Source organism: Zosterops lateralis (genome assembly GCF_965231275.1).
Source record: "Zosterops lateralis genome assembly, chromosome: 22".
Taxonomy (NCBI): domain Eukaryota; kingdom Metazoa; phylum Chordata; class Aves; order Passeriformes; family Zosteropidae; genus Zosterops; species Zosterops lateralis.
The window spans coordinates 2,127,867-2,149,765 of record NC_139782.1 but is presented as its reverse complement, the minus strand read 5'-3'; the positions used below and the strand labels follow the sequence as shown (position 1 = coordinate 2,149,765).

The window sequence follows — 21,899 nt, the reverse complement described above, 5'->3', positions numbered from 1 at the left end:
GGTGAAGGGCTGTCCCTGTCCAACATGCACTGCAAAAACACCCTGTGCATGAGAGATCAACCTGCAGGGACAGGCAGCCGGGGCTGGCACTGCAAAAACACCCTGGGCATGAGAGATCAACCTGCAGGGACAGGCAGCCGGGGCTGGCTGGTGCCAGGGGTGGCACTGGGGACTTAGTAGCACTACTGGTGGCTCACAAAAAGGCAGGACCTGAGATCCTCAGACTCAAAGCAAGGGTGTCACATAAAACAGTGGGAATGAAAGAAACCCTCACCTTCCCCAGGGCTCCAGGGAGGGCACTTCTGGCAGGTGGCTGTAGTTGACTGCCATACAGGCAACAGAACAACCCCTCTGCAGTTCTCTGCTGGGTGGCTGCAGGTTTGGGAGGCTTCTGTGTGTGCCACAAGCATGGCTGTGGAGCCCAGTGTGCTTTAGACTTGGTGCATTTGATTGAATTTTTCCTGCTGATCACTTCCCTGCTGTTTGCTCTTCCCAGAGCTAACCTGGGAGCTCCTGGTCTCCTACATGTCACTGGCATGGCATGAGAGAGCTCAGTCCAGAGCAGGACATGTTCTGAAGGTATCTCATACCATATGCAGCCTTGAGCTGGTGCCCTCTCCTGTGCCTGTGAAAGGCTTTGCACCTGTGTCCTGTTTCCCTCTGAAGACACTCAGAGGTCTCTAAAGTGAGCTCTGAGACACTCAGAGGTCCATGACCCCCCAAGTAGTGCCTGTCCCAGCCCCAGGTGCTCCCCAGCCCTCCCTGTGTGTTCATGCTGTCCACGTGCCAGGAGCTGGCTCCTGATGGCTCTGCCCCGGTGCACAAATTCACCTGTAATTTGTCATTTAGTATAATTTTCCCCTTGAGTGCATCTAAAATAATTGTGACTCATTGCTACGGGTAATTAATGGGTTTTTTACAGCATTAAATGCTAAGTGATTACAATTGCTCTGTGCAAATCTGCTGTGCTTCATGTTCCCATCCTTCCTGCTGCCTGTCTCTCCCTACCTGAGGTAGCACTGATTTCTCTGCCCTTAATTAAATACTGGTGGAGGGAACCACTTCAGTGCCTCTGGAATCACAAGTGCTCTGGTTGCTGCATGGGTGGAGATGATGATGGTGGTTTTGCAGGTCCAAGGGACATTGACACAAGTTAAAGGCAGCAGTTCCTGACCAGCACTGACTGGGGCTGTCCCATTGCTCAGCTCCCAGCCCTGCTCATGCAGTGTTTTCATCCTTTCACACACAGAAAAACTGGGAAATTTTCTGTCTTCTGATTTATTTTGGTGTTTGGTTGGGGGTTTTTTTGCACGAGCTGGCTGCCTCCCAGGTTTGTTTCTGCCTGAGGATAGAATTTATCTGTGCTCATCTCAGCCTTACACCCCAAACCAATGGGCTGCAGAGTGCAGGGTGCTGCATCAGGGGGCACTTGGCAAGGGCAGAGTCTCTGAATCTCTCAGTGTCATCAGGACCAGTCAGGACCAGAGCCTGCCAAATGGCTCAGGCTGTGCTTGGTGCAGGTGGAAATGCACAGGAAACCTCCCCTGAAATCTGCATCCCCTGTGTTCTCTCCTCTCCTGATTCCTGTGAGGAGGTGAAAGGTGTCAAAAGAGCTGGGGAACAAAACCAGCCCCAAGCTGCCCCAATTTCACATCTGCCCTCCCTTGCACCCCCAAGTTTGACAATTTCTGCTCCTTGCCCTGATGCCCTTTGGGCAGTGGAGGAGCAGAAATTTGGGAACAAAGTCTGGAACTGCTGGTCTTTCCTGAGCCAAGATGTGACACCAACCTGTGACACCAGCCTGTGACACCAGCCTGTGACACCACCCCTTGCACATGCAGCACGTATCTGTCCTGCCAGTGGCACCACTCCCCTGCTGTTAACAGAGCATTTGGTGCAAAAGTGCCACAGAAACTGGTGACAGAGCCTGGAGAGGGACCAGCAAGTGCTCCCCACACCGGGGATGCGTGACTGGAGCTCAGCCACTGCTGGAGCAGCTCAGGTATAAAAAGGCCCTTGTGTCACTGTGCACTGTGTGACAGGTGGGATATGCTGGTGGCATCAGTCCAGGGAGATCCGTGGTGAGGAAAGGAGTGTTATTAATAAGAAAACAAATCAGCACCTTGAAACAGAACAAACAGCATGGACGGACCCAGCCCACTGAGGATGCTGGATCACAAAAAAAAAAAAAAAAAAACCTTTTACATGCTTGAAAGGAAAGATTGAGGCTGTATGCAGATCTGGCCACTGGAGGTAAAGATGAGAAAATGAAGGTATTACAACCTCAGTGGGAAAAAAACAGAGATGAGTCAGAGTCAGGAATAATCCTTGAAACACTGGAACTGGTCCTAAAAGCACCTCATGAGTACAGGGGCCCAGAGAGAGCCTGCTTTCCCTTATTTGGAATGTAAGCCTGCAGGAGAGGGCAGATCCTGCCACCCCCAGACAGATACCTGACATGCCACATGTCACTCTTGAAGAAATCGATTTTTTAACGAGAGACAGGCTGTTTGTTTGTGTGACAAATGATCCACCCAAGGGGCTGCTGGGATGAAGCAAAGAGATGCCAGACCTGGCGTGGGATGAGCCCCTGCATCAGGAGGAGACAGAGGAACTGCAGGCAGGTTGTATTGTCAGAAAAAAACCCCTTTATCCAAGGCGTCTCCTTTGGCTGAATGTCCCTCAGCCTCTAGAAAGAGGGCAGTGGGTGTGCAGTGCCTTTTTGCTGTACTGTGCAACCAGAGAGGCCCTTTCCCTGTTGTTTTGGGCAAGGGAACTTGTTGCTCTGTGTGGCAGCACCCCAGGGTCTTGCAGAGGGACATGTACTATGTCCCAGATGAGGAGATTTAATTTATGGTGATCCCTTAAGTTTTACCTTTCATGTTTTTCACATTCTGTGCTGTCCAGGGGTGAAGTTCTGAGCTCACGGTCAGTGTCACTCAGCTCCCTTCACAGAGCAGAGACACAAAACAAATCCTTTTCCTGCTGAAGACCAAGGACAACTTTCAGGCCCAAAAGCACAAACAAGGGTGGCTGAAGGGAGGAACAAGAAGGATGGGACCTCACAGCCTGGAGCTGGAATTGGACAATTAAACCCCAATATGCAAATGGACCAAAACTTATGAAAATGTGAGACCTCAGGACCAGTCAGTCATTGTGTGACCATTCTTAGTCCACCTTGGGTGTAGCCCTGGTCAGGCCCTGTCCTGCCCAAAGTGGATCCCAGAGGCCTTTCAATAAATCCCTACTTTATTCTCCAGCTCTGTCCAGTCTCTGTTCCAGGTCAGCCTCCCAAGGCATCACTGAAACCTCCCACAGAGATGCTTTTGGGAACCTGGGCACAGCCAATGTTTGTGGCAACCACCACGAAGTGAGGACTGTATTTTAAATTTGCCCCATAAATGGTACTTTGGAATAGTTGCCAATAGATTTCCAGTGCTGCATGGTTTGATCCTTGCAGTGCTCTCTGTCTGAGGGCAGACAGTGGCTGGACAACAGGCACAGGCACAAGAACACCTGGAGCTTTGCAGGCAGCTCGTGAACACCACAGACACCCAGGTTTGCTTGTGAAGCAGTGGGAATGGGTGTCAGGATGGCAGTAAGTGCAGTGTCACCCTGATTTTTCAGCCTTCTGATTGTTTCTCATTCTACTGGAGTTTTCTCACGAATTCTAAGATAAACAAAGGATGATGTTTTGTTAACAACACATTCCTTCTAGGGGGAAGGACAAATTGATGGACTTCTGAGTTGACCACTGGAGTCAGAGGCGTGTCCCTCTCGTCTCCCAGTCCTTAACCAAATCCCAAAAACTATATAAGTGGAGATTCCCAAATAAACTTCCTTTTTCCTTTTCATCTCACATCCTGATGGGTGAGTGTGGTTCTTTCCATAACATCTTGCTACAGTGCAGCTGGGGGAGCACAAGTTTCCACAGAGCCCAGTTTCCAGACGAGCAGCTGGAGGGCAGAAAGGTTCTTTTCCTGTGCACTACATGAGAACACAGCTGAGCTTTGTGCTGGTGGGATCCCACAAACTGTGGGACGACCCTCATGCAGGCACATCCCTCTGACCCATGTACCCTTCTCTCTGCAGCCTGCCAGCTGGGATTCTACAAATCAGCCCCCGGGGACCAGCTGTGTGCCAAGTGTCCCCTGCACAGCCACTCGGAGAGCCGGGCAGCCCGTGTGTGCCACTGTGACAGCAGCTTCTACCGCGCCGTGCAGGACCCGCCCTCGGCCGCCTGCACACGTGAGTACCTCCAAGTTTGGCAGGAAAGTTTCACAGATATTTATGCTTGCCAGAAAGATGATAGGATGCAGTTTAACTTGTGGCCAGAGTGTTATGAGCCCTATGTAAATGTATCAATGTCTGAGGGTCCAGCCCTTGCAGATTGGCTTGAAATGAGACTGTTCTTTAGAGGTGTTTTGTTAAGTAAAAGGTTTAATAAATGAAAAATAACAAATGTTACAGAAAACAAAAGAAAAGCCATGCACAGATGTCTAAGAAAACGTCTGACACCCTGCTAAAAGCAGGCATGTAAAAAGGGGGTTTTTTTGTGATCCTGTCCAACCCAAATATCCTTGTCTATGTCTTTGCTGTCTTGTGTGTGGCACTGCTGTGGTTTGAAAGCAAAACAAGTGAGAGGCTCCAAGTCAGAAATACAATTTAATAAGAAGAAAGGAAAAAATGTAAAATAAAATAAAATAAAATAAAATAAAATAAAATAAAATAAAATAAATGCAATAACACAAAGGACCACTGACAGAGTCAGAACACACCCTGAGCAGGGTGGTGGGAGCAGTCCAGGTGAGGGGCTCTTCCTGAAGCAGTGATCCCACAGAAAGGTCTGGGAGCTCTGGTCCTCTGGGAATCCAGTGGCTCAGGGCTGCTTGTCCTGTCCCAAATCCCAGATTCTCTCCAGGTGGGAATGCTTGGCTCCTCCCCCTGGGCATTGGGAGCATCTCCCAATGGGATGAGGAGTCGTGCAGTGGGTCCTTGGTGGCCCATTAAACAGAGAGAGCTCCTGGAGGGAGTTCCCTGTGAGTCCTGGGCAAGGCATTGATGGGCCATGAGCAGAAGAGCCCAAAGGAGGGGCCTGGGAAAACACTGCCCCACCTGGTTCCAGCAGCTCATGGGGATGGTGATGGAATAAATACTTTGTGCACATCCTACACTGCAGCCCTCTGACCTCAATGGTCAATTCAGAAGTCCATCACAGAGAGGAATGAAAACAATCTCCATTGTTTTGAGAGACTGCAAGGAAAAGTATGTAAACACTCATCAGAAGGCTAAGGATTAAGACGACAACAGTCAGTTCCCACATCCCTGATACCCCTCCCTCTGTTCCAGGGCTGACAGTCAGTCAGTTCCCACATCCCTCACAGCCCTGCCTCTGTTCCAGGGCCGCCCTCCGCCCCGGTGAACCTGATCTCCAGCGTGAACGGCACCTCGGTGACGCTGGAGTGGGGCCCGCCGCTGGACAAGGGCGGCAGGGCGGACGTGGTGTACAACGTGCTGTGCCGGCGCTGCGCGGGCGCGGCGGGGCCGTGCGAGGCCTGCGGCAGCGGGATCCGCTTCGTGCCCCAGCAGATGAGCCTGGTGCAGGGCGCCCTGACCGTCACCAACCTGCTGGCACACACCAACTACTCCTTCTGGGTGGAGGCCGTCAATGGTGTCTCCGACCTCAGCCTGGAGGCCCGGAGAGCCGCCGTGGCCAACATCACCACCAACCAGGCAGGTAGGTGTGGAAACCATGGAAAATTGGAATTTATAGTTTTAGTGTATAGTAATATATATGGGATATATAATATATAATGTAGTAACATATATATGGTGGACTTAAGGCATTGTCTAAGTCCCGCTTCACCATCTTCTTGGTTTTGGGTGGGTTTTTTTCTAATTGGGTGAAAAAGGTCCACGTTGCAGGCCTTGGGTGGTCAGTTATTGGGTTAAAAGTATATATAAATGTATATATAAATAATATAGGTCTTGTATAAATATATGACACCTATATTATTTATATATAAATATTTATATATATACACATGTATTTACATATATATCCATATAAATGTATGTATCAATTTTTATATATAGTGTATATATATTATATATAGTGTGTATATAGTATATATATTATATATACACTATATATTATATACATTTTATATATACATCTATTTTATATATTTTATATATAAAATATCTATATTTATATATACACATATATATAGATATAGACATATAAATATATATACATCTATTTATGTATAGTGTATATATTATATGTAATAAATATATAAATATATAAATAAAATATATATTTATATAAACATATATTTTTATATACAGATGTATAAAAATGTATATAGAATATATAAATGTAATGCATATTTATATACACACATAAAAATATATATTATATTTTTATATATATACAGATATTTACATATATATATGCATCTACTTATATATATAGTATATATAAATAATATAGGTGTCATCTCGTTATTGGGTAATTAGCACTTAAAAGACCTTGGAAAGAGTTGGAGGCACCTCCATTTTCAGGTTTTTAGTTAGAGCTCACAACTTGTGAGACTACTTTAGATAAGAATTAATAAACACTGAGTCCAAACACAAAACTGCGACTCGTGTGTATTAATCCCAGATCTAACAGGAAGAAAAGAAGATAAGAAACCAACAGGTAGGAGGAGCAGAGCCACTCTCCAGGCTCAGCCTGGGCAGATGATGCTGATGTTGCTCCAGCATTGCTCCAGCCAGTGTCTGCAGGAGCCAGGACCTGCTCTAGGAGTGAAGGGCTGGTTTGGTGGTGGGCTTGGGACCCCTGTCCTCTCTGCCGCTGGAGATGGGTTCAGGGAGCTGGCATGGGCTGGGGACACGTTGCTGTCCAAGGTGACTCTTACTATTCTCTGCTTCTGTCTCATGGTGTCCTTTTCCCTTTTCTGTTCCCTTCACTTCAGCTTGCAGCCACTGTTGGAGGCTCCTTTTCTGTAGGAGACAGAGGACACGGAGAACACTTGTTTGTTTACAGGAACACTAAGTGGAGCATGAATGCTTCAGGCTGATCTTTCAGCCCTTTGTCCCTTCCCAAAGGGCCAGGCAGCAGTTCATACTCTGCTCTTATCTCACACTGATGCCAGGCTCTGGCAAGTGACAGCTGGGAAAAGTCTCTCCCATGCATGTCTCACCTTTGCAAATTCCTCACTGCAAAATGATCTTTCCCCAGGAAATTCCTCTGAGCAATGCTTAGCCCAGGTAGGACTGGTCTTTGTTCCATGGCAGTTTTGCATGGAGCACACTGTGGGCAGAGAGATCAGGGCAGGGACTGACCCTCCTTGTCAGTTCTGCCAGTTTGAAATGAGCCCACAAGAATTTCCTGTGATGCTGAGCCCCTTCTGCCCTTATGGCAGGGATACCAGTGGGAGAAACTTGAGGAGCCTTGCTGGATAGCTCATGGCTGGCATGAGAACAGGTCCCTGTGTCACTAATGCCAGCCTATGGCACTTCTGCAGCATGTGGAAATGGCTCAGTCCTGCTGGCCTGATCCCTCACAATCCCTCCAAGTGCCCTGACGAACTCCCTCAGCCTGATGCCTCAAATGGAGATGCACTCAGGAAGTGCTGAATATCCCCATTTTGACCACTCAGCTGCAGAACGAATTCTGAGCAGGTGCTGTGAAAGCAGTGGGGTTGGGAGTTTGGTAGCTCAGCTACTGTGCTCCAGCTGCTGCACGTGGCAGAGCCTCCTGCCCTCCAGGGGCTGAGGGACTGTGACACTGCACAGGGGGACTCCTGGGTGCTGGTCACTCTTGTCCCCCCAGCCCCAATGGATGATCGTGGCTGAGGCAGATGCAGCACAGATTCCCTGGGCTGTTTGGAGTAAAAGGCATTGCCCATGCTCGTGCAGTTTAACTGATTCCCACCATCCCACCCTGTCCCATCTCCCCAGGGTACTCTGTACCTGCAGCATTTTCTGCTTCTCAGAGAAGCCAGCCCCAAAGAGCTAAAACTGCTGCCTTTCAGTGCCTGGGTGCCCCACTGCTGCTGCAGCCCCTGTGGCCTCTCTTGGCCTCTGTGCTGCTCTGGTGACACCCCTGCACTGCAGCCATGGCCATGGCAGGTCTGTCTTCCTCAGAGCTGCCACATCCCATTTTTCACCTGACAGTGAAGCTCACAAGTGGGGCCTGAGACCTTCCCATGAGTCAGACCCCATGGCAGTACCTGGCCATCACAGCACCCACTACACTCGGGGGAATTGCAGTGGATATTTTCCCAGTAGAAAAACAGGCTGGTGAGTTGTGACAGCTACAGTTCAGGCATGGCTACAGGTACCAGAACTGATTCACAGGCTCCCAGCTCAGGGCTGGGAAGATGACAAATATCCCAGTAGAGCACCCCGAGGGCACCTTCAGACAGGTGCTCAGACCCTGACCACACTTATCTCCCCTTTCCCTCTTCCCCTGCCCCTCTCCCTTTACCTCAGGTGGAACAAGAGGGGACAGAGTGCTGTTAGGGATCTCCATGACCTGCAGCCACACTGGTCCTTCTCCTTTCTGGCTCCCAATCACAATCACTGGCTCCAAATCACCAGTGTCCCCTCCTGCCTGTGCTGGAGCTGCTTTACTCCATGGGAAAGAGATGACACAGCCAAAACAAGGAAAAGGCTGTTTGCAATCCCCATCACAGCACTCATCTCCACGTGGCTTTAATTAAACCAGAATCCTGGTTTAAGGAGTTAATCCAGGGGTCCTGCCTAGGGCTCTGGCTCCACCCTTCCCTGTTGCTGTCTCCTAACCCCCTGTGTCTGGTCCCCAGCCCCGTCACAGGTAGTGGTGGTGCACCAGGAGAGCACAGGCCAGAACAGTGTCACCTTGCTGTGGCAGGAGCCAGACCAGCCCAATGGCATCATCCTGGAGTACGAGATCAAGTACTACGAGAAGGTAACGCTGAGCTTGTCTCTCAGAGAGGCCCCTGCTGCCAGCCAGCCTTGCACAAGGGGCTTCTCTGCAGGGCTCTGTGGTCTCCGTGCTGATGCAGAGGTCTTGTCGTTGATTTTCCCCAGGATAAGGAAATGCAGAGCTACTCCACTCTGAAATCCAAGAGCACCACGGCCACCATCTCGGGGCTCAAACCCGCCACCCGCTACATTTTCCAGGTGCGGGCTCGCACCTCTGCCGGCTGCGGGAGGTTCAGCCAGACTGTGGAGGTGGAAACAGGGAAACCGGGTGAGTGTGTGCAGGTGTGGGGTGTGGGAAGTGTGGGGCAGGGAGCATGGAGCCTGGTGATGCCTTTCTCCACAGCCACTGTTCCTCTGCCACACAGGGAGGGGCCCTGCAGGCACATGCCCTGGCGTTCCAGCCGGCAGGGATTGCTTGAGGTTGCATTCCTGACGTGTTTGGAGCAAGAGGAAACAGATTCAAGTTGAAATAGGGTTTAGGTTGGATAATAGGAAGTATTTCTTCACGGAAAGAAGATACTAGAACAGGCTGCCCAGGACAGTAGTAGACTCACCATGCCTGGAAGTGCTCAATGACTCTGTTGATGGTATTGGATACTTGAGGACATGTTTAAGTGATGGCCTTGGCTGTGCTGGGTTAATGGTTGGACTCAGTGATCTTAGAGGTCTTTTCCAATATTAATGATTCCGTGATTCCATGCCTATATGTTAGAAAGAAGAGGGAGGAAGGATGTAGCAGCTAGGGCAGAGAAGACCTGGAGAGGTCTTAAGGCTCCAATTTCCTCTCTGTACTGGTTTGCTGTACAAGAACACACCAAGTTCATGCAGCAACAGCCCAAGTTTATTGTTTTATAGGGGCTTCAAATTTCCTGCAGTTACACACATGATTAGCTGAGGGCTTAGCACCACCCAGCTCACTGGCCAGTGATATGTATTCATTCATAATTCAGTGGGATTGGCCAAGGTCCCCTGTTTGAATTTGAGTGCACTCTATCATTATTGTGTCCAGAGACTTGTTTACTTCTATTCTTTAACGAGTTTGGTGTCTGTCATGGCTAATTTTATCTGTGCAGCTACAGACCAGCTCTAGCTGTCACATGTCACCATGGCTTTCTCAGATCTCTCCTTGGTTTCCCCACATGTGAATGGTCCCTGTGCACTGGGAGAGGCTCAAAACTGGGAATAAGTGGGACAGTGCTTCATCTTTGAAGACCATGACCCCATTGTCAGTCCAAGGCTTTATCTTGGAAGACCATGGGGTAGGTACATCCCTGAGCTCAGCAGTGTGTTCCCCACTCCAGCTCACCCCTTCCTGCCCTGTTTTTTCCAGTGTCTCTCCGGTACGACACGATGACGATTGTCTGGATCTGCCTGACCCTTATCACTGGCCTTGTCACCTTGCTGGTGGTTCTGATCTGCAAGAAGAGGTAAGGGTTTTCTGGAGGCCAGTGAGTTTTTTTGGTGGAGGCCAGTGGGGTCTTTTGGACGTCTCCAGCAGGGACAGGAGGGAATGGGAGAACTTGGGCACAACTTTTCTGCTTTAAGTTTGTCCAGAGCATCCATAGGTCCAAGGGTTAATGAGCAGCCAAGAGACTTTATTTAAGCATCAGCACTTTCCCTGAGGCAGAGCCAGTCTCCAGATCTTCCCCTCATGCCAGCAGGCTGAATAATGATTAATCAGTATATATATTATAATATATAATACATGGAATATCAGTAGCAAGAGCAATACCAGTACCAGAACTACTACCAGTACAAGAGCTGACTGGATGGACTGGTGGGTAGGTCAGGAGTGGAGGGATTTTTCTACAGCAGACACATCCAGTGGAGGCCGTGTGCTCTGTATGAGCATGGCTGAGCCAGGCATGTGGAGCACACCTGCTTTTAGCACTGCCAAGCCTTGGAGAGCACCTGGAGAGTGCTTTGATCCAGACCGAAGTGTCAGTCCAGTGAGATTCAGGGATGCAGCTGGTGGATGGCCAAGTACTTTCTCTGGCTGCCCACAGCCCCAGCATGCACTGCCTTGTACCCTGATTTTGGAATGCTTGTGGGAGTGAGGCATGGGGGCTTCTATTCTAACCCTTGTCCTCCCGTGGCAGGCACTGTGGGTACAGCAAGGCTTTCCAGGACTCTGATGAGGAGAAGATGCATTATCAGAATGGGCAAGGTAGGACACTCTCTGGGAAGGAGCCCAGGCCCATGGATGGGCAGAGATGGACTGGTACTCCCTGACACTGCTGTGGTTTCCAGGGGAAGGGTTTTGTATCTTGCCTCCTTCTGGGAACGTGTCTTAGGAGACTTGAGTGGGTGATCTGATCCCAGGGGCATCCTGGTAAAGGGGTTGAAATTTGACCAGTGTGCACTGAGAGTGCAGCAGAACCATCCCAGAGAGCAGCAGGCCAGAGGCAGAGGGGGATGATGGAGTGGGACAGTCATGTGGAGAACACCTGGATAGCCAGATCCTGAACTGCTCTGAGGACACTGCTGGGCCAAAGAGTGACTTAGGGTTCCTTGTGCTGCATCTCCATGGCTCCTCAGCCTGCCTGCCCCTGCCCATCCTCTGCCCTGCTGCTGGGTGTCCCTCCTCCCAGCAGGAGCAGGGAGCTCATTCTTCCCCTGTAATTGGCACTGGTGAGGCCACACCTTGAGTGCTGTGTCCAGCTCTGGCCCCTTAGTTTAGGAAGGAAATTGAGTGCTGTGTCAAGTTCTGATCCCTCAGATTAGGAAGGACATTGAGTGCTGTGTCCAGTTCTGATCCCTCAGTTTAGGAAGGACATTGAGTGCTTGTCCAGTTCTGGCCCCTCAGTTTAGGGAGAATGTTGAGCCGCTCGAGCACGTCCAGAGGAGGTAACGAGGCTGGTGAGGGGCTGGGAACACAAACCCTGTGAGGAATGACTGAGGGAGCTGGGGTTGTTTATTGTGGGGAAAAGGAGACTCAGAGGTGACCTTATCACTCTCTACAACTCCCTGAAAGGTGGCTGTGCTCAGGTTGGTCTCTTTTTCCAAGCAGCAACTGACAGAATGAGAGGACACAGTCTCAAGCTGAGCCAAGGAAATATAAGTTGGATATTAGGAAAAAGTTTTCTAAAGAAAGGGTGATAAAATACTGGAATGATCTGCCCAGGGAGGTGGTGAAGTCACCATCCCTGGATGTGTTCAAAGCAGACTGGATGTGGCACTCAGTGCCAGGGTTTAGTTGAGGTGTTAGGGTTGGGTTGGACTCTATGATCTTGAAGGTCTCTTCCAACCTGGTGATTCTGTGAATTCTGTGATCTCCTCTTTCCACTTTGAAACCCGGCAGTGAAGTTCCCTGAGTCCAAGTTCTATGTGGACCCCCACACTTACGAGGATCCCTGCCAAGCTGTGCATGAGTTCACCCGTGAAATAGAGGCCTCCCGGATCAAGATTGAGAAGGTCATTGGGTCTGGTGAGTCCTGGGGCCCAGCTGCCTCTTTGCATCGTGTCTGTTCAGGGAAATCCATGCTCTGAGGTGGTGCCGTGCCCCTGGCCCGCTGGGATCAGAGCCCTGCTCAGCAGGGCTTCACCTGCTCCTCATCCTTGTGAGATCAAACCCTTGGGTAGAGTGGGGGTTTGGGGGAGTGAAATAAACCCTTTGGAGCAGCCTGGTGCAGGGAGCTGCTCGTCAGCAGGTGTGCACTGGCGGCTCAGGCTGACACAACAGATGGCTCAGCCTGTCCCCATGGGTGTCCCAACGTGCACCCATGAAAAAACCTGGGGTGACAAGATGCAAATGAAATTGCAAGTGAAATGGTACATTTTCAGAAGAACAAAAGGGAATTTTGCATAGGAACAGGGGCTTTTGGGGAAGCACAGTGCAGAGCTGGAGCTTCACCAGCAGCACCCTGAGGGCTTAACCCAGAGCAATGATGAGGGTCATCCTGGCTGCTCTGAGACTCTCAAATTTGTTCATTAAACGCAATAAAGCAAGTGCCACTGTAATCACTGCCCTTGGCCCATTGCCTTCAGTGACAGACACCAGAGAGAGGTGGTTTCTGACGTTCCCACCCTTCCTGAACTGAGCAATCCTTTCAGAGGATTGAAACCTGGAGAGGTTGGAAGGTTTTGAAATCCAGACTGAAACCAGGAGGGGCTGGGGCATGCTGTGAGTATGCTGACAGACTGTATGGTTCACGGTGTTGGTGGGTGAGAGCAAGAAGCTGAGGAGCTCTCCTTGCCCCCACCTTCCCTTGCCTTGCAGGGGAGTCTGGAGAGGTGTGCTACGGCCGCCTGAAGCTGCCAGGGAAGAGGGAGATCCCCGTGGCCATCAAAGCACTGAAGTCTGGCTACACGGAGAAGCAGAGGAGGGATTTCCTGAGTGAGGCCAGCATCATGGCACAGTTTGACCACCCCAACGTCATCCACCTGGAGGGGGTGGTCACCAGGAGTACGTGGCTGGCAGGGGAGGGAGCTGGGATGCATCTCCCTTTTGGCAGCCTGGGAGATGGGGGTCAGGGCTCACTTTGGGTGCACTCCATCCCTCACTGCCCCAGTGGCTTTTCAGAGTTGTGCATTTACCTGGGACAGCCACCCCCTCACCTCCTCTTCCAGGACAAACTTCTCCATGGCAGTTCCACACCGTGCTCTGCAGCGTGCTCCAGATTGTTGTTGGTTTGTGAGATGTCCTGCTCAAAGGCATTTATTTAAAAGGCTGCCTGTATTGAATCCAAAAAGGCACATTCTGATGCAAAGCCTTACACTAATGGCATGCAAATTTCAGCAGGGTAACGAAACTGACCCAGCCATATCAATAGCACCTGGAGGGAGGGGTACCTGTCTGGGTTGTTGTCAAATCCCCATCACTGGGCCAGTCCTGCCCAGTGCAGGGGTGACACCACTCTGAGGGGCTGCAGAAGACCCACAGACCTGAATTCTTGTCTCTCCCAGTAAAAACCTGTCACTGGGCTTCCTGGAGGAAGGTGACTTCTCTGCTAACTTGACCTCCCTTGTCTTCTGCAGGCAAATTGGTAATGATTGTTACTGAATACATGGAGAATGGCTCGCTAGACACCTTCCTCAGGGTAAGGAGGGAGTTTGTATTTTCATTCACTGCACATCCCCTGGGGCTGGTTCCTGCTCCTCAGCCTCACAGCCACTGAACCCCCTGTGTCACAGAGAGCTGTGGGTGCTGTGCTCTCAACTCTCCAGCAGGCACAGGCTCCAGGCATCGTGTCTGGTTCCCTGGAGTGACACTGCAAAGGCAGGGACAACTGCCTGAGCAGGCACCAGAGGCACTGAGAGGGCAAGAAGTGGGCAGGGGCACAAGCAGGAGGCCCTGGGGTCTGAGGAGGTGCTGATCCAAAGATGAGGGGCACTGGGGGAGGGCTGGTTTAATGCCAGCAGCATGTTGTGTCGCTGGTGGTGTGTTGCTGTAGGACACAAAAGACTCCAAATATTTCTGAAGGCAAAGAGCATTAAAAAAAGGCTATATTGTCTAAATTCTTACTACCTTTTATAAGGTGTTCCCATACAGACTTAACATAATTGATGAATAGGAACGACACCTCTCTAATCCCATTGGTTAAACTAGAGAAGCGCAAAACACCAGCTGGAGAAAGATTGTTTTGAGAAAGGAGAGTTGTTTGCCAGGATTGTTTTGAGAAGAAGCTTTCTTGAGAAATTTTTCCTTGGGAAAAAGTTAGCAGCTGCTAGCAGGCTAAAATCTCTCAGGCCCACAGTGGTGAACACCACGAGCGAACTCTGGGTTTGTTTCCTTTCCAGAAACACGACGGGCAATTCACCATCATCCAGCTGGTGGGGATGCTGAGGGGCATTGGGGCTGGCATGAGGTACCTGTCTGACCTGGGCTACGTGCACCGGGACCTGGCCGCCCGCAACATCCTGGTCAACAGCAACCTGGTGTGCAAAGTGTCTGACTTCGGCCTCTCCCGCATCCTGGAGGACGACCCCGATGCTGCATACACCACCACGGTGAGTGGCTCACACTGCTGGTCCCTGCTGATGGTTGCTGTTCCCCACTGACACCTGGAAAAGTCAGAGATTCTCGAGTTGAAATAGGTAGGGCAGGAATGGCTGATTCCTGCTGGTATCTGGGCTGGCGGTTCGAACCCAAAGAGCTCCTGAGCTTTAATGCATTGTCCATCACACAGGGACATCCTAAAAGTGAGTGTGCAGTGAACAGAGAGGAGCAGGATGGGAGGGCAGGGAGTTATCACACAGCCAACTGCTCCCATGGGAGTGTGGCCTCTGTGTCCCCACTGGAGTCCTTCCCAAGGCTGTGGAGCTCCTTCCACTCCTCAGTTGTCCAAGAGCCATTAATCCATAGCGGGGTGGTCTGGTCCACCCTTCAGCATTGTGGCCACACACTGGTTTTTCCATGTGACACTGCCTCATTCATGGATATGGCGAAGGTGGGATTTGGTTTTGCAGCCTGTGGTTTTATTTCATGCAGTACACTTTTGTCTGTGAAGCCATGTTGAGGTTTTCTGCAGCTCTGTTTCTTGATGTCCTCCTCCACAGGAGGTCATCAGAAGCAAAACGAAATACATTTTCTTGAAATACATAGAATTTGTTAAATAAAATGAGCTCTCTTTACTCTTCTCGGGCCATGAAAAGAATTAGTGTGCTCCCCTGGAACACCTGTGGTGGACAGACTGTTCCTGCTGGAGGCCAGTTTGGAGCTGTGGCAGAGGAGTCCGAGCATCATTTCTCAGAAAGACCAAGACTACAGAAGCAGAAAGAGCTTCAGGCTCTTTGGGGGCAGCTGATGCTGAGCATGTCCCAGAGCAGCTGCAGCTCTGAGGGATGAGTGCACCATGGCCCACTCTAAAGAACGTGGCCTTCATGGTCTTTGCTTGGCTTCACCAAAGGGGAAAAGCTGACCCACAGGGGCTCACTGTGTGTGTGTGCCTATGCGTTCATCTGCTCCTTCTGGTACCTCAAGAAATATCATGTCATTCCAGATAATTTAACCCTAGGGAAGGTTCCTGCTGCTTGGTTTCTGGTGCTTTGAGATGTCTTGGTGCAGTGAAACCCACCAGAGCTGGTTGCTCTGGAGGAAGTTTGGACAGTGCATGGTGTAGGTAGAGCTGAAGCACAAGGATGTCAGGCTCTCTAGTGAGGTCTCAGTCAGGGTACCCTGCAAAGGAGGTTTCTTTTGTGCTCAGAAATTTGTGTTCCTCCTGTGCTGTCTTCAACATGCTCAGGAGATTGCTTCTGCCAAGGAACTCTACCAAAAGACACATTTTCATCTTCAGTCCTTATCCAGGCACGTGCCAGAGCAGGCAGGACTCAGGTGGGTAGAGGCAGCTCTCCCTATCCCTGAATGGTGATGGCACACCATTCCTGCCCCAGGTGCTCTGGGAAGCCCACTCAATGTCCCCTACAACTGCAACTTACATTTCCAGCTTAAAAGCATTCCTAGTCCATGTACTGCTGATTTTTGTAAACATGGTCCTTTAACTGAACACATCTGCCTTTTCAGTCCTTGCCTGTCAAAGCAGGGAAGGACAGGAGGCACAGCCCATCAGTCTCCCTGTCTGCTCAAGTCAGGCTCTCTGCTTGCACACAGAGTCAGCTCAGTGCTTGTGTGCTCTGGTAGCCCAGGGCTCCTCTTCATCACTCTGACTTCCTTGTCTCTTGAGCACTGGGGGACGAAATTGTGCATGAAGACCTTGTAAAAGAGCACAGTGTTCTCCTTGCTCTGCTGGAGACACCTTGAAGTCGTCCTTCACGTCCACCTCTGGGCTTCCCTTGTGCAGATCACCTCCTCAGTCCTTTTTAGAAGATGCCACCCTGTTGCAATAGGACACGAAGTAAAGATGTTTGACTCCAGTCAGAAGGCAGTAGAAATCAGAAGGTTTATTTGCAATTTTATAGCATGCTATGCTAAGAAGGCACGTTATTGGTCTATAGGACTGAGACTTCTCTCATTGGCTAAGTAACACAAATAGTAAACAGCACCTGTTGTTATGGGAAAGGAACATAGTTTACACAAGGTTGTTTTGGGAAAAAGAAAAAACTGTTGAAAATTTTCCCTTGAGAAGAGCTAGCTCTCCTCAAGCTCAGAAAGAGTCCACACCACCCCAGCTTTATCCCTTGACCAACAGCTGTCCCAGCTGCAGAGCTGGGGGTGCTGAGCCCTGCCTGCCCTGATCCTCCTGTCTCTCTCCGTTTTGCAGGGGGGGAAGATCCCGATCCGCTGGACGGCTCCCGAGGCCATCGCCTTCCGCAAGTTCTCCTCGGCCAGCGACGTGTGGAGCTACGGGATCGTCATGTGGGAGGTGCTGGCCTACGGGGAGAGGCCCTACTGGAACATGACCAACCGAGATGTGAGTGCTGCCCAACCTGCCCCAAACCCCTCCTGCTGCCCTCCCCAGCCCGGCCTGGCAGGGGGCTGGAGCAGAGGCACAAGGATCAGCTCTTGTCTCTGCTCACATCCCTACAGGGCTGTGCACGTCCCCTCTGTGGTGACAGCAGTTCATCCCTGCACTGCACAGCCTTTGCCGTCCCATGGCTCCCAGGAGTGACCAGAGCTCATAAATTGACCCAGCTGCTGGATTCCCAATCCTGCCCCGTTCCTGGGGACTTCAGTTCCCAGTACAAATGCAGGCAGGGAGGTCACTGCCAGCTGTCTGTGTGCACTGTGGCTGTCCCCAATTCTGCCTTCCTGCTGGCTGGAGAGATTCAGCACATGTTGTGCCACATTTCCCCATCCCTGGAAGGAGTCAGGGCTTCCCTAGGATCATTGCAGCCCCACTGCACTAGCCAGCCAGTTCCAATGCTGGGTGTCCATCCCTTCTGCTGCCCAGGTGAGGCTGCTGAGAGCCTCAGGCTAGCACTATCCAGATGTGGGCTTTGGGTTTGTCTGAGTTGTGTGCAGCCGCTCTCACCTCAAGAATAGAATAAAATCTGAAGGGAAATATAGGTTATAATCCTGACCACACCCTGAGGGCAAAATTTGCAAAAGGAGGCAGTAAAATGAGGATTTTGGTTCTGAAGAACCACAAGACTCCTTTTTTTACTTATGAGTACTATAAATCGCCCCCTGTGGTGGGAGTCACCTCTCTTCCTAGAGTATTGGAGGGTTTTTTTGTTTTTTGTTTTTTTGGCTTTTTTGTTGTGGCTTTGGTGACAGCAGGACATGGATGCAGTGGCTTACACTACCTCCTCCACACAATTCCTTCAGGCAGCATTTCCTCCAGCCTTGCCAACCAGTGCCATGCCCTGGCTGTAGGAAAACTGAGAGTGAGAAAAACTGAGTGTGGCTTGTCTGCTGGTGGGAAGCTGCAATATTTTAGGCCACTGGACCACGAAAACTCTGTTGTCACTGATTTCCTGCATGTGTGTGATGTCCAGCCTGCTGGACACCATTTGCCATGGCTGGGTACTCCTCCCTGGGCATGATGAATGTGCATGAACATCAAGTGAGTAGCAGGGAACAAACAGCACTGGGCTGGGTGCCCCATTTCTGCACAGAGCCTGCACACAGACATTCACTTGTTATTCAGCACAAAAGTTGTGCACAGCCCTCTGCTCACATCCCATGGTGCCAGAAGCTCACACAGATCTTCCCATCATGGGGTCTGGAAGTGGGATGGAAGTGCAGCTCACTGTCCCTATGGGATGGGCCCACAGGGACAGGGAAGTGCCAGCAGGATGTTTGTAGCTCCCAGGGGAGGAGGGGTGCTATGGGCTGGAAGAGGACTCCCCAAAACCACCAAGTCATTGCTCTGTAGGAGCATCTCATGCAGGATGTGGTGCAAAACCAGGAGATCTCATGTACAAAGGCTCCTCTGAACCTTAGGGGTATCTTGCAGGTTTTCCTAGACTTCCTTACCTTCTCCTAGAAGAAATGCAGAATAATTTTTTTTTAGAAAGAAGAAACATTAACACCAAACACCCCCTGCAGCTTGTGACCAGTTAATGACCCATCTTCCTCACAGGTCATTAACTCAGTGGAGGAGGGCTACCGGCTGCCAGCCCCCATGGGCTGCCCCAGCACCCTGCACCAGCTGATGCTGGACTGCTGGCAGAGGGAGCGCAGTGAGCGGCCACGCTTCGCCCAGATCGTGGCTGTCCTGGACAAGCTGATCCGCAACCCCGATAACCTCAAGTGCACGGGCACCGTGAACAGGTGAGGGCTTTCTGACCCCTGTCTGAGCAGGAAGCCTTTGAACCCCTCAGGGGAATCCCCAGGGCCTTGCTCTGGAAGAATATCCCATAGAGTGTCCACCTAGGCTGAAAGAAAAGACTTCCCCCCATGGTGCCTTGTAACACTGTGAGATCTACCCCAGTTCTGCTCTCCCCAAATTCCCCAATTCTCGTGGTTTCTCCTTTCCCTGTGTCCCCATTGGTTGTGGTATCTCTGGTGGCCTGTCCCGTGTCCCCTATAGGGCACTGCCCTTTGCCCTGCCCTTTGTACCACCCCTGTGCCCTCGACCATTGGTTCCTGGGCAGTGGTGAAGTCACCATCCGTGGATGTGGCACTTGGAGACATGGTTTCATGATAGCCCTGGCAGCGCTGAGTCAACAGCTGGAGTTATTGATCTTAGAGGGGTTTTCCAGCATTAATGTTTTCCTGATTTCTTGGTGGCTGGCCACCAGGGATACCACAACCAATGGGGAAACAGGGCAAGGAGAAACCAGGAGAACTGGGGGCATTTGGGGAGAGCAGAACTGGGGTAGATCACACAGTGTTACAAGGCACCACGTGTCACAATCATGACACAAAAGAACTTCCCATCAGGTTGGGAAGTGAGGAGAGAAAGAGACTGTTTATTATGATTTGGGGTTTAAATAGGGTTTGGAATTTGATCAAGGATTGGGGGATGAGGGGACCACCTCTCTGACCCCAGTGGTCAACTCAGAAGTTCATTAATTTGTCTTTCCCCCTAAAAAAAAAATGATGTTTACGAAACACTAGTCTTTGTTTATCTTACAATTCATGAAAAGACTCCAGTAGAAATAAAAACAAATCAGAAGGCTGAAAATCAGAGTGACAACCACAGGAGGAGCCTTTTCTTTCAGGTGCATTCAGATGTCCCTCACATCCTGCTCACCTTGGACCAGCCTTTCTCCTGTAACCCCTTCTGCTCTGCCCCCAGGTTCACCCAGACACGTTTGGACAGGGGTCTGCTGGACCTGACCAGCTGCCTGACAGTGGAGGAGTGGCTGGACTCCATCCGGCTGGGGCATTACCGGGACAACTTTGCCATGGCTGGGTACTCGTCCCTGGGCATGGTGATGCGCATGAACATCGAGTGAGTAGCACAAGCAGAGTTGGGCTGGGTGTGCCTGCGCCAGCCTGCCAGCCCCAAACTGTCACCATCCTGCCCCAGCTGCCTTGTTCTAGCTGGTCCCTGGTGCCAGAAACGTGTCTCTAGGCAAACTGTTGAGATTTGGGCCGAGGTCCAAGGCTGTTCTGCGGGTTTAGCACCGATAGCAAAAACCAATTAGTGACTGGCTTTGAAACTGACAACCAGATCAACCAATTAAATATAGGAATATTTTGCTTTGCTTTGGTTCTCTCCTAATCATATCTCACAGTAGGAAAAAAGTAAATTATTATGGTAGGCACTTAGATCACCACACAAAAATTTGGCAAATGGAAAATTGGTGAACATGAAACCACTAGAGCTGTGCTGAGCTTTGAGGGAAGGTGTGGGAGTTGTGCTGAGTGGCTATGAGCTCCAAGTGACCCCCAGTGCTCCGTGGTGGCTCTCCAGTGTCACCACAGGCCCACAGGAGGTAATTCAGGTTGCAAGGTGCTCCAGGAGGTCACCTAACCCAACCTCATGGTAACAGCAGGGTCAGGCAGGAGGTTGCTGTCTCCTTGTGCTTCTCTTTTTTTTTTTTTTTTTTTTTTTTTTCCATGCAAAAGGCATCTCTGGGCTAGAGAGGACTGGGAAACAATTGTAGCTGGGAATTACCTTGGAGCTTAGTCAGACCCCCGTGCACAGACTGGCTCCCTGCTCACTGCAGCCAGAAGAGAGACATCACTGGAAGGTCATTAACTCATGACCAGGGGTGGGTTAAGTAAGGAGAGCTGGAGAAGCTCTGTCTCACCACACTCCTGCTGTAAGGAACTTGGTCTCCCACCTGTCTAGGGAGTTTCCAAGGTGGACCATCCAAGCAGTAACAGAAAAGAAGGCAACTATGCCCTTATACCTGCTTACATCCCTCATCCCTTGCTGTTACCAGTAGTGACAGGGCTGGACAACAGCCTGTTCAGCCTCTAAGGAGCCTTGTTCCCTGTCCAAAGGCACGGAGCTGCTGGATGGTGGTTCCTGTGGCAGCTGAAGGGAAGGCAGAGACACAGACAGAGGGTTGTGCTGTGTATTGATCAGGGCTGTGCGTGGAGCCTTTGCTCTGGGATTGAGCTGATAGTGATCCTTGTTCCTCCTGCACATCAGAGGATCTCTTCAATGGGGAAGGCTCATCATCCATCCGTCTTTCTGACTGGGTTATCTGAGGGCATCTCACTAAAACTGAATCCAATTTCACAGCATCGACCTTGTCACCTACCAGCCTGTCAGGAGTGATCCTCTCCTGCTCCCCACAGGGCTGTCACAGGGCCCTTGGCAGGAGGAGATGCCCAGGGGAATGGCAGCCTCTCTGTCCCTGGGAGGATGCCCATGGACCCTTGTCACTATAGGACACTAAATGAACGACACACACAGTCAGGTTGTCAGGGCAAAAAGAGGGAAGTTTATTTTCCTACTTCGATTGATATAGATTTTGGACAGTGACCAGGGATTGGACAATAAGGTTGATTTGGCACCTCTCCAACCACACTGGTCAAACTACAAGTCTATCAATTGTCCCTCCTCAAGAGAGGAACAACGAACAAGAAGAACAGTTTACAATAACATTACTTTTTTAATATGAAAATTTGTGAGAAACTCCACTACAAAAATGCAAATATCAGAAGGCTGAAAAAGATC

General features: G+C 50.5%; 1 protein-coding gene across 1 annotated transcript in view; it reads left to right on the top strand.

Moving 5' to 3' along the window:
• The window catches only part of EPHB2 (EPH receptor B2), a gene marked incomplete at both ends in the record, with an annotated part of 297,582 nt that overhangs the window by 35,641 nt on the left and 240,042 nt on the right, over positions 1-21,899 (top strand). Inside the window, 13 exons of the mRNA XM_083876871.1 lie at positions 4,093-4,248; positions 5,402-5,737; positions 8,835-8,959; positions 9,082-9,244; positions 10,307-10,403; positions 11,076-11,143; positions 12,278-12,403; positions 13,196-13,381; positions 13,954-14,015; positions 14,716-14,925; positions 17,136-17,285; positions 18,900-19,090; positions 20,061-20,216. Of these exons, the coding sequence (XP_083732997.1) occupies positions 4,093-4,248; positions 5,402-5,737; positions 8,835-8,959; positions 9,082-9,244; positions 10,307-10,403; positions 11,076-11,143; positions 12,278-12,403; positions 13,196-13,381; positions 13,954-14,015; positions 14,716-14,925; positions 17,136-17,285; positions 18,900-19,090; positions 20,061-20,216 (2,026 nt within the window). The remainder of the gene's footprint in view (positions 1-4,092; positions 4,249-5,401; positions 5,738-8,834; positions 8,960-9,081; positions 9,245-10,306; positions 10,404-11,075; positions 11,144-12,277; positions 12,404-13,195; positions 13,382-13,953; positions 14,016-14,715; positions 14,926-17,135; positions 17,286-18,899; positions 19,091-20,060; positions 20,217-21,899) is intronic.